This window comes from Antedon mediterranea, chromosome 9, assembly GCF_964355755.1.
Source record: "Antedon mediterranea chromosome 9, ecAntMedi1.1, whole genome shotgun sequence".
In the NCBI taxonomy this organism is placed as follows: Eukaryota; Metazoa; Echinodermata; class Crinoidea; order Comatulida; family Antedonidae; genus Antedon; species Antedon mediterranea.
This window is the reverse complement of record NC_092678.1, coordinates 25833415-25846896: the sequence shown is the minus strand read 5'-3', so window position 1 is coordinate 25846896 and position 13482 is coordinate 25833415. Positions and strand designations below refer to the sequence as shown.

The 13482-nt window shown below is 32.6% G+C and overlaps 1 protein-coding gene across 7 annotated transcripts in view; it reads right to left on the bottom strand.

Annotated features, from left to right (window-relative positions):
* LOC140058619 (voltage-dependent L-type calcium channel subunit alpha-1D-like) overlaps positions 1-10900 on the bottom strand; it is an 87186-nt gene extending 76286 nt beyond the window's left edge. For 5 of the 7 annotated variants that reach the window (XM_072104306.1, XM_072104308.1, XM_072104307.1 and 2 more), the window contains exons 1-3: positions 10749-10900; positions 8793-9084; positions 8008-8113 (exon numbers count right to left, since the gene is read on the bottom strand). In XM_072104306.1, the coding sequence (XP_071960407.1) occupies positions 8008-8113; positions 8793-9084; positions 10749-10767 (417 nt within the window). In that variant the 5' untranslated portion in view covers positions 10768-10900. The remainder of the gene's footprint in view (positions 1-8007; positions 8114-8792; positions 9085-10748) is intronic. The other 2 variants (XM_072104309.1, XM_072104310.1) reach the window with 1 other exon arrangement.
* Positions 10901-13482: the final 2582 nt, after the last annotated feature.

Below are 13482 nucleotides of genomic sequence, written 5' to 3'. Positions count from 1 at the left end.
CGCTAGGGGCATACACTCCTCATTTTGAATTGTACACAAGGGTAGATCCTGGGAGATGCGCTAGGGGCATATACTCCTCATTTTGAATTGTACACAAGGGTAGATCCTGGGAGATGCGCTAGGGGCATACACTCCTCATTTTGAATTGTACACAAGGGTAGATCCTGGGAGATGCGCTAGGGGCATACACTCCTCATTTTGAATTGTACACAAGGGTAGATCCTGGGAGATGCGCTAGGGGCATACACTCCTCATTTTGAATTGTACACAAGGGTAGATCCTGGGAGATGCGCTAGGGGCATACACTCCTCATTTTGAATTGTACACAAGGGTAGATCCTGGGAGATGCGCTAGGGGCATATACTCCTCATTTTGAATTGTACACAAGGGTAGATCCTGGGAGATGCGCTAGGGGCATACACTCCTCATTTTGAATTGTACACAAGGGTAGATCCTGGGAGATGCGCTAGGGGCATACACTCCTCATTTTGAATTGTACACAAGGGTAGATCCTGGGAGATGCGCTAGGGGCATACACTCCTCATTTTGAATTGTACACAAGGGTAGATCCTGGGAGATGCGCTAGGGGCATACACTCCTCATTTTGAATTGTACACAAGGGTAGATCCTGGGAGATGCGCTAGGGGCATACACTCCTTTTGTTATGAACTATACAGGGTTAGTTGTGCCAAGACGTTAAAAACAAAAAATTTTCTGTCAATCTACTTGACAAAATCTAGACAATATTATTGGTGCATTTATGGAAGATAAATAAGACTTGACGTGGTCTTAAACACACAAGACTGGTTGACAGTCATAGACGGTTCCTTCGGGACTTTCACACTATCAACAATAAAATAGTCAATACACAATCTCAATAATTTAACACTGTCTATTATTCTACATGAACAAATGAAATGAAATGCATTGACGTGGAACACCAACTTCGTTCTCTTATAATTAATGTTTTTCGTCTTTTGTGAGGGCAGGCTATTTTATGAGTTTGTTCAGATGCATTGAATTATTAACATACAATTACATTTCGCAGAAACAGATACTAAAAGGGTATAAAATGTTTACATTTGCAGCATTTTAATGGTAAAATAACAATTAATTTATTATATTTTTATTGTGTTACATAACATGATTGGTTGAAACTGCATCACATGACTAGCGAACCGAAAATCATAATGTGTACATGTCCTCGAGTATGATGATATTGACTTGTATAATTTTAGGATGAATATCATGTCCCTGTCATTAAACATATAAAATCCAGAAAATTCTTGTGTATGATGATATTGACTGTTTAATTTTTGAGTGACAAATATATTCCCTCGAGCAAAATATCATTCCCTCGGGATGTCAAATCTTATATTTCACCTCTAAGCAGGCAATATTTGTATAATAATACACTTCTAAGAAGTCAATATCTGTATTAAATAATGAACCTTTTTATTCAAGCTATCCAATGTTAGATAATACTCTATTGTGGCTATCATTTGTTGTGGCTAGTAATAAATAAATTAAACGTTATTGTCAATTTGCCCACGACATAATCTACAAATATTGTCTGTATTCAGTTTATACAGAACATCTCTATTATAGAGTATATTAAACTTAATGTTATAGATCACACACATATAGCAAAAATCAATAACACACAAATGTAAACCATGTGTTAAAAGACAGATTAGAATTCATGATTTTTACACATTTGCTCATTCAATTTGAATATTAAGATATCAATTTATTCGTAACCAAAATCTATACTACAAACGTCGTGTATTGCAACAATTCTAGATGCCAAACTATTTTTATATAAGTTATAATTTTAAAATGGCAAATTTTCTTGACCACTGATAACGAAAGGTACACTATCCGAGTATACTGAGTGTATCAATCAAATAACTATATTAAAAACCATTTTTATTTTCTGCATTTGTAGCATGATTTGGAAGGCGCGTCAAATTAATTAATTATTTATTTTTTTCAGATTGGCTGACATCAAAATGCAATCCAAGCACAGGAGGTGAATAAATAAATTTTAACAACAAAAAATGAAAATATTATACAGAATATAAATAGGAGTTATACAATAGAAGCAGTATCAGACCTTGGTTAATAAAAATTATAATTATGATCCCCCTGGAGAACAATTTATGATAGGAAAAACGATTCAGTAGAAACAGCATACACAATAGCAGTGAATAACTAATCAGGCTCAGAAGACAATAGGTCACCAGAGATGCTATCCCATTAGATATAGTAGCTTTGCATGAATCCAAGCCACTGATAATACTATACAGTTTAACACAGTATTGCTGTTTTTTACATGAATCCAAGCCAGTGATAATACTATACAGTTTAACACAGTATTGCTGTTTTTTACATGAATCCCTGCCAGTGATAATACTATACAGTTTAACACAGTATTGCTGTTTTTTACATGAATCCCTGCCAGTGATAATACTATACAGTTTAACACAGTATTGCTGTTTTTTACATGAATCCCTGCCAGTGATAATACTATACAGTATCACAGTATTGATGTTTTTTACATGAATCCCTGCCAGTGATAATACTATACAGTTTAACACAGTATTGCTGTTTTTTACATGAATCCCTGCCAGTGATAATACTATACAGTATCACAGTATTGCTGTTTTTTACATGAATCCCTGCCAGTGATAATACTATACAGTATCACAGTATTGCTGTTTTTTACATGAATCCCTGCCAGTGATAATACTATACAGTATCACAGTATTGCTGTTTTTTACATGAATCCAAGCCAGTGATAATACTATACAGTTTAACACAGTATTGCTGTTTTTTACATGAATCCCTGCCAGTGATAATACTATACAGTATCACAGTATTGCTGTTTTTTTACATGAATCCCTGCCAGTGATAATACTATACAGTATCACAGTATTGCTGTTTTTTACATGAATCCAAGCCAGTGATAATACTATACAGTATCACAGTATTGCTGTTTTTTACATGAATCCCTGCCAGTGATAATACTATACAGTATCACAGTATTGCTGTTTTTTACATGAATCCCTGCCAGTGATAATACTATACAGTATCACAGTATTGCTGTTTTTTTACATGAATCCCTGCCAGTGATAATACTATACAGTTTAACACAGTATTGCTGTTTTTTACATGAATCCCTGCCAGTGATAATACTATACAGTATCACAGTATTGCAGGTTTTTTTACATGAATCCCTGCCAGTGATAATACTATACAGTTTAACACAGTATTGCTGTTTTTTACATGAATCCCTGCCAGTGATAATACTATACAGTTTAACACAGTATTGCTGTTTTTTACATGAATCCCTGCCAGTGATAATACTATACAGTATCACAGTATTGCTGTTTTTTTACATGAATCCCTGCCAGTGATAATACTATACAGTTTAACACAGTATTGCTGTTTTTTACATGAATCCCTGCCAGTGATAATACTATACAGTTTAACACAGTATTGCTGTTTTTTACATGAATCCCTGCCAGTGATAATACTATACAGTATCACAGTATTGCTGTTTTTTACATGAATCCAAGCCAGTGATAATACTATACAGTTTTAACACAGTAGATAGATAGTTAGATAAACCTTTATGTCGTTCTTGTAAAATATAACAAAAGGAAATTCATTTTCCATTGGCAAAATACAATACTACGTAAAACGTACGAACAACATATAAAATACAGAACATTATAATATATACCGGTATATAAAAATATTGCTTTCTTTTTTTGTCTAGGGCTCAATGGCCAAAGAGTTGAGCACAGGGTTGTCAGATCTACTACCAGGTGTATTTAGACTCAAATCAGGATATTTTTTTTAACAATGAGTTTTAATTTTGAATTTTAAATACATCCTAAATTCACAGTTTGCGGTCTACCAACCTATAAAAGTCAACGTACGTACAACACATCACACAAAAGATCTAATCTGTCTAGTAAACTAAACAAAGTTATCATCAAAACTCAATTCCACATCTTTAGCTAAAATTTATGTTTAAAAAACGTTTTTATTGAAATAAATAGAATAAAATAGACTACACTAAAGTCGCATTGAATCAACTTCATCAATCTCTTGTCAAAAATGTTCAAGTGAATCTATTTTGTCTCTAGAATAGTGAATAAATATTCATCAGTTGTCTTTTAAAGCTCTTATTGGAATCGACCCCATCATCTGTGAAAACTAGGCCTACTGTGTCTCTCGAATTGGAAACACAGTATCTATAAAGCTCTTGTTGGAATCGACCCCATCATCTGTGAAAACTAGGCCTACTGTGTCTCTAGAATTGGAAACATGGTATCTATAACGCTCTTATTGGAATTGACCCCATCGTCTGTGAAAACTAGGCCTACTGTGTCTCAAGAATTGGAAACATGGTATCTATAAAGCTCTTGTTGGAATCGACCCCATCATCTGTGAAAACTAGGCCTACTGTGTCTCTAGAATTGGAAACATGGTATCTATAAAGCTCTTATTGGAATCGACCCCATCATCTGTGAAAACTAGGCCTACTGTGTCTCTAGAATTGAAAACATGGTATCTGTAAAGCTCTTATGGGAATCGACCCCATCATATGTAAAAACTAGGCCTACTGTGTCTCAAGAATTGGAAACATGGTATCTATAAAGCTCTTATTGGAATCGACCCCATCATCTGTGAAAACTAGGCCTACTGTGTCTCAAGAATTGGAAACATGGTATCTACTGTATAAAGCTCTTATTGGAATCGACCCCATCATCTGTAAAAACTAGGCCTACTGTATCTCTAGAATTGGAAACATGGTATCTATAAAGCTCTTATTGGAATCAACCCCATCATCTGTGAAAACTAGGCCTACTGTGTCTCTAGAATTGGAAACATGGTATCTATAAAGCTCTTATTGGAATCGACCCCATCATCTGTGAAAACTAGGCCTACTGTGTCTCTAGAATTGGAAACATGGTATCTGTAAAGCTCTTATTGTAATCAACCCCATCATCTGTGAAAACTAGGCCTACTGTGTCTCTAGAATTGAAAACATGGTATCTATAAAGCTCTTATTGTTGTAATCGACCCCATCATTTGTGAATGTCTAGAATTGTATCTATAATTAAGTTGTTTACTAATTTGGATACTACATCCTGGTACCTAATTATAATAAAATGTATAAAACTGTATGTTATTGGATATGCATATATCATCTTTCAACAAAGATGAAAATATGAGAAGAAAGTCTGAACAACAATCATGAAGCGTGTAATTAAAAGCGGGCTAATCAAGAATTTGTTGTTTTGTCGTTTGACTGAAGGGACAATTCACAAAATATCGGTAATTTTAGAACTGGAAACTGAAATTTGTTTTGTTATTGTAATATAAATGATACCTTAAGTGAACAGGTTTTTTTTCGCATATATCTACTATATATATATATATATATATCTATCTACTATGAATGAAAAAATATCGGTAATTTTACAACTGGAACCAGAAATTTGTTTTAATTTGTAATTCATATCTTTTTTTTTCACATATCTTTACTATGAATGAAGGGACAATCTAAAAAATATCGGTAATTTTAGAACTGGAAACAGAACTTGATTATAATCTAAATCATATCTAAACGTTTTTGTTCCACGTAGATTATGATCATCCGCATGAATATTCCAATGTTTAGAACTGGTAACAGAACTTGATTATAATCTAAATCCTATCTGTTTTTGTTCCGCCTAGATTATGATCATCTGCATGAATATTCCGGACTGATTCTTACAACAATTTGCAATGCATTTTGGGACGTTAAAATAAACACAGATCAATCAACCGTCCGATTATGTTTCTCGCTTTAGATGTTTTGACATTTAACGATTATAAATCACTTAGAATTTGATGAATTAATTTCTAAAAGTAAGATGTCAAATTCGTTTTACTTGAATTATTGTAAAAAATATATTATTTCTATTGACACATTTTAGATAGGACTGTAATAAGGGACAATTTCATGACCAAAATATTCAAAATATTATGCTCACTTTTATTTATAGAAATAGAAGTCTACCATTAATGTTGAGAATTGTCTTTTTTCTAAATTTTGCATTCAGATGTCATAAATGGCAGATAGATTCTACATTCTTCTATAAAATTAAATCTTTGACATTTTGTAGATTAGTTTTGATCAAATGGCATAATTTTGAGAATTATCTTTTTTCAATATTACTGAATAAAGATGGCAGATAATATATTCTACATTCTTTTCTTCTCAAAATTAAAACTCATATTAAAACATTGTGAATCCTTGATACGTTGACATAAAACATTTTGTGGATTAATTCTGATCAATTGAAAGTTGTTGTGATATGAAGACAATGTAACTGGTTAATTAAAGAGGACCTTAATTAAATACACAGCAGCTGAAATGCTCTAAACAGCCCTGCATTATGTTAATGAGCTCTTTGTTTTTCTATTGATTACAACGTTATGTTCAAGTCTTCACTTTCAAGTATTCCTAATGTTTAAAGGTACATAATTTATTACTTATTTTTAAACTAATAATAATTTTAAAACATAATGTATTTTATAAAAAAACCAACTACAGTATATATTGTTCAGAAATATACTGTTCAAGTTCGGTATTGTTCATGGCATACAGTAGTACACTTGAATAAAAATGTCATCTAATTATCCATACATAACATATAAAATATTATATCAAATTTGTTAAAGTCTTGGACAAACAGTACTAATAATTTAGAATTGTGACATATTGTATAACCGTATTAAATCTATATTATAAGTGACAGAGTTTGTACGTTTTTTTGTTTGTTTTTATTCAAATTTTTGTTACTGCAATAACCTTACATATTGGGTTAATATATATTACTGTGTATTGAAGACATTTTTATAAAAAAATTTAGATTTAGTACAAACTTGAGTACAGCTAATCAATGAGATTGTTCAGCCTATATTAAGATAACACTATTTGAAACCAATCTTATAGCGAGGAAACAAACAAAAATGTCACGGTACAATATTAAAGGAGCACTCATAATAGTGACATGTGACACCAGTAAGCAATCATATGATAATGACATGTGCTGACGAGTTGCCATGGTTAAATAAAGCCCCAGTGATTGCTACCAGAATGGCTTTCATCATTAAATATAGCTGCAATAATGAAGCACGCTAAGATACAGCTTTCTACCATTTCTTAAATTATTCAACCTTTCCAATTTCATTAAGCATTTTTCTTTTCATTAGTTTCTCATGCTATAAAAAATTACTATTACAAACACTATTTACACAAAAACTTATGTTTGGTATCATTAAATATTCTCTTGCATAATAAAAACAAGATGCTTATATAGACTAACTGTTACTTTAAGTATTTTATTTGAAAATAAATAATAGATAAATAAAATGCAAATTTTAGCATTATAAAACACCTTTCCTTTTATCATAATAATCAATATTTTTACATTTCTTTTACAAAATACAATTAAATTTTCTTCTACAGTATAATAATACTGTAACAATAACTACTATCTATAGATATCCAACTGTATGGTAAAAGCTTGAATCATAGGCAACGTTATATAAACAAACTTATAAATTGAAACATGTAAACCAACATTATATAAATGAATCATCAAAATCGAATTCTAAAGCTTTTTGAATGTTGGTATTGCAAATTCAGTACTGAACTCAAACTAAATTAAATATGGTTTTTCCTATAAAAATGTTATATCAACCTACAGGATAAAGTGCTTCTTAGAATACTAGAGTGTATATCTTATGAACCTACATGATTGTTTTTCTTTCTTGATTATTAATCATTGATCACGGACAACAGTTGTTTTTTTTTACATTTCTACTATAATTGGTCAAAAATATTTCAACATAATTCAACCTTCATTAAACTCAGCTAATGTATACAAGAGGAGATTCTTAGAATATGGATGACGTACGTCTTAAAATGTTGCAACTTACCAAATTAGTATTTATGTCGTTAGAATCTTGCTCTGGAAATGGAGTATAGACAGCGAGGGCGACACAATTCGCAAATATCGTAAACAAGATTATTACATCAAATGGTCTGGTTGTAAATTAGTTAAGAAAATTGTTTATAAAATACACGCAAAAATAAACAGTTAGTTATCGAGGTAAGAAATAACAAATATTAATAATTCAAAAAAGTAAAAGTATGTGTGCATCATGAATAGCATGCGTATGAATTTTTAAAAAAAATTATAATATTTGCAAACATAAATATAAAATGCAAAATAAATTATCAATTAAACATCAATATTATTAAACTACTAAATGAGATGTACAGTATATATAAGTAAAATTGATCAAAGTACAGTATATTACACTTTTGTAATTCAATGTGCGATTTATCGACAACATCAAACAATACTTGTATGTAAATGAGGTATTAATCAGTTGATGTTAATTTAGTAAATTTCCAATATTATTGATTAATTAAACAACATTAAAAAATCAATCAAATCATTGAACCATGACTCATGTATGTTGTCATAGATAGAACAGGTTAAATATTGTTCACCTTAAAATAAACTTAGAATTATTCTATCAGATATTTGTTGTAAATCACCCTAAATAAAACAAACAAGTAGCGGCAATGTACATTTGTCATGGCCATCATGTAGATGTTAATTAAAATTAATGTATTTTACATGAACAATTACAACAATTTACGTTTAATTGACACTTGGATAAAATTGCTTGTTTATTACAAAAGAAAAGGATACTTCCACTCTACTAGACGTATGCAAAACCGCCGAACAGGATTGTCCAACGTTAGACAAAAAAGCGCCCTCTGTGGTCGAAGTGTACTTGAATGGTGCGTTTTTTTCTTAGCATAGGAGTTGTTTGTTCGGTTGCGTGTCATAGTTTGAGCCGTGGTGGTGATAGCTAAGGTAGTATGCCACGCTGGGCTTAATGGGTTTTCTGGTAAGTTAGACGAAGGTTGTGAACTTAAAGTGGTGTACCCCGACACATAACGGCCCCGACTTGAGACAGCTGAACCACTGTGGTTAACTCCTGAAATGAATCCAATAATTTAAAATAAAAAAAAAGTAAACATTTTGCCAGTTAATCCAAGCATAATCCAAGTAAATGAGAGGTATAAGTAAAGGTTGTAAAACACAATCTAATATTAGAATAAAGTCTACAAACATTTAGAAATACTAAAGACAAATCTCTTTCTTATATTCGAACCAAATTCTTTCATAAATGTCAAAAATGCCAAGAATATAATTATCTGTATAGATAAATCCACATGAACTGTTTAATTATTATAATTTATGTCTAAAATTTGTTTTTGTTTGTGAATGACTATGCAAAAGCATAAACATCCTCACTAGCCCTTCATAGAATTCAAGACACCAGCAATCAATGGATATTATAGATGCCGACGCCAAAATCAATTGATTTACAAAATTCATATTGATTCAATACAGAATACACTAGTATGTTATAGTATGTTATTGTATGACCTACATGTTTACAAATGTGTGCACTTTTGGTCTACTGCAGTAATCTAGTAGTTTTACTGCAATAGTAATTTTTTTTACAGTTGATAGATTCTGTATTTTTTTTCTTCACATTGTGTTTTAGTTATTGAATAAAGGTTGATTTTCTCAGACATTTATCTTTTGTTATTATTTCAACTACATCCAGCACCAAAAATCGCCAATTATAGGATGCCTTAAAAATATATCACTTCTTTCAATATATAGAAATGCAATACATTTGTATAACTCTAAAGTTAAGATAAATAGGAGTGTATTTTTTATGTTTGAGGTTAAACTGTACTCTTTTATATTATTATATCAACTTATTTAAACTATTATATGTGCAGTATTGAATAATTATCATAAGTAATTTTTAATCTTTTAGCCATTTTTTATGAGAATTGTGAACGTTTTTTGTGTTGTTTTAGTGCAGACGGTGCAATTAAAATTATTTTGGTAGGTAGTAGTATTTTGGGTTTTATGTTAACACAGTATGTCAATACTCCTTGGACCTTGCAACAATCTCACCTTAATAACCTCTACATGAACGAAAGAAAATCAATTTGCAAATATCACCATAACACATGTAACTGTATGAATATTAAACAATTATTTAATTTATTCAGAGGTAAGTCCCTTGATACAGCTTACTTAGTACTTACTAACACTCTATAAAAGTAATTTAACTTAATTAATTTATCAAACTACAAATTGGTGACTTACTGTAATTAAATTAAATATTTTATATTAGATTCTGAAAATTAACCTGTGGTGTAATTGTTACTTTGAAATTTACATTTAAAAATGTTCATGTTTAACTCAAATCAAAGTAATTGATTTTTTAGAATATTATTTCATTTCCAAAAACACATTGATTGATATGAATCATAATTATATAATATCAATCAATGTGTTTTTATACACTATTCTTCTTAAATGTTCAGCCAATCCCAAGCTGGGATAAACCCACCTTAGCCCTCCTCCCCTGCTGTATAGTTGAGTGACCATAGGCCTAGCTATGTGACGGACGTGAAAAGACGAAAACGAAATATTATTTTTTTTAAGACTGAGCTAGACTAGTTCCGATTTCCAACGCTCTTAACATTAAGCCAATGAATGGATGGGGCTGGGAATTTTCCCTGCGTGCACCACCTGCATGCAAATCACATAACATAGCCTACGACTACGTACCTGTGGACGATTTGTCCATGTTTAATTAATTCACTTCTTCTAAGAACAATTATTTCCGAATACCAAGTGCCTCCATCTTTACGAAAGTTGTATTATTTCTCCTAATTTTTTGACATAATACGTCCGTCGTGAACAACAGCTAATATTTGTTGTGTTTTTCCGCATCGACTCTTTCAAAATCCCAGTCATACAGCAGACGACTTCTTTATGCCATAATAATAAACACTGGCGCTCTTAAAGTTGAGGGCGCTAACTATAAGTACACCTGTACCCACTTGTCGAGGAATGGTGTATAAAGTCGCCTATTGAAAAAGGCATGCCATTGCCTATATAAGAATGTTATAGTTAGACAACAAAACTTCCGGAAATGTGACCAGACATCCTTACAAATCATTTGAAATGTTCTATTTATTTGTTCTGACATTATAACAAGGATGTTTTTAAAATTGAGGGCGCCAAACATAAAATTTACGAGATCGAAAGGAGGCGATAAGCCAAAAAAAATGTGGTGTGCTCCCTTGCCTCTAGCACGGTAAGGCCCTCTCACAGCCTTGGGTCACGACATCAGATGCTTTGATGTTATTGCCTCATGATGACGTGGTGGAATGGGTGACGTTTAAATCTGTGAACCCCAAACACAGAAGCTCGCATAGCTTTAACTCTTTTCCACCGAGACCGGCATGGGGTTTGAACCCATGATAATCGTGTTCCACGACGCTCTACCAACTGAGCTATCCGGCCCTCTGGTTTATAGATATGTTAATACGAGTTTCGTTCCCTCAAAATTCCGCTCATGAATATGCATATGGGACGTAACAATTAGAATGACGTAATAATGAAGCACGTAAAAAATAGACTATACTGTTAATTAGATGTTTATGGTGTCGTGTACATTGTGGCGTAACGGGTTAGGCTCTGGCTTAACTACTTTCAGCTCTAGCAGCTGGGGTTCGAGTCTCTTCATATTTTTATTTATTTTATTATTATTTTTTTTAAAGAGAGATATTTAGTGTGATATAACTGTGGAGGATTTGACTGCTGCTCGCTTGGTTGCAATTGTATTCGTACTTTATTCAACATGTATTTATCTGCTAGGTTACCGGAAATTGCCCGTTTAAGGGTTTGGGGAGGGGTACGGCATAAGTGACGTGTATGAACTGAATAAAACAAAACCCCTCTCCTAATGTTTTCATTTAAGTCTCTCTACATCGGGGATCCAATAACTATCGTTTAAATTCTCTCAGCTCTGTACTAGCTGGGGTAGAATCTTTATAGATTTTTTTTAAATAAAATATTTTTCTTTTATTTTTGAAAGAGAGATATTTAGAGATTTAATTTTATAGGCAGGGGCTGGTCCTGGAGACTTATAATCTCATCTCAGTCCCCCAACCCCATGCAACAACAACGAAAACAAAGTATTTTTTTAAATATTTATCATGTCTAATCTTGGACGGTGCGACCACACACTTGGGATAGGCGAAAAAACAAAGAATAAAATCCCCTGGATAGGGGAAAGTCTCTTAAAATTCCCGGTATCCGGCCCCCGCTGGCGACCGCAACCATGTTTTGAAATAATATATTAAAGCTCCAAGATCAAGAGAGAGCACTGCATAACGTATTCAAAATATCATTGTTTTCCATGCAACAGATATTTCGCTACCAATTTAGCGATAAAGGCACAATAATACAGTAGGTGACGTTAAATTAAAATAATACTATAATTACTACAGTACAATAGATGAGGCCACATTCTAATGGAAAAGATTAACCTAGTAAAATTAAACTGTATGTCGTGTTGACCGTGAATGACAAACCGTCCCACTACACCTGCACAATCACATTTGCATAACAACGCGAATGACTGACAAAGTCCCATTACACCTGCACAATCTCATTTGCATATCAACGCACAGCATACCAAGCCGTGTCGTATAACTACGATGAGATATTAATTTTCTTCTAAACACGTAACACGTAAGAGAATTCTCAACAATTATGATGATAATTTATACGTACGTCTAGAAATGTAGAATAATAGGCTTACACTAGAAGAAAAAAAAGCAATTTTGAAACTTAAATGTTCAAGAACTTTTCTGAAATTATTTTTTACAATAAATAGAGAGAATACATTTCTGAAATTATTTTTTACAATAAATAGAAAGAATACACATATTTACACATTTCTATTTATTTTGTTCCTAATTTTCTGACATAACTCAAGGTGTTTTTAAAATTGAGGGCGCCAAACATAAAATTTACGAGATCGAAAGGAGGCGATAAGCCAAAAAAAAAAAAATGTGGTGTGCTCCCTTGCCTCTAGCACGGTAAGGCCCTCTCACAGCCTTGGGTCACGACATCAGATGCTTTGATGTTATTGCCTCATGATGACGTGGTGGAATGGGGGACGTTTAAATCTGTGAACCCCAAACACAGAAGCTCGCATAGCTTTAACTCTTTTCCACCGAGACCGGCATGGGGTTTGAACCCATGATAATCGTGTTCCACGACGCTCTACCAACTGAGCTATCCGGCCCTCTGGTTTATAGAAATGTTAATACGAGTTTCGTTCCCTCAAAATTACGCTCATGAATATGCATATAGGACGTAACAATTAGAATGACGTAATAATGAAGCACGTAAAAATGACTATAGTAACTGTTGTTGTCGTGTACATTGTGGTGTACATTGTGGCGTTAAGGGTTATGCTCTGGTTTAACTACATTCAGCAGCTCTA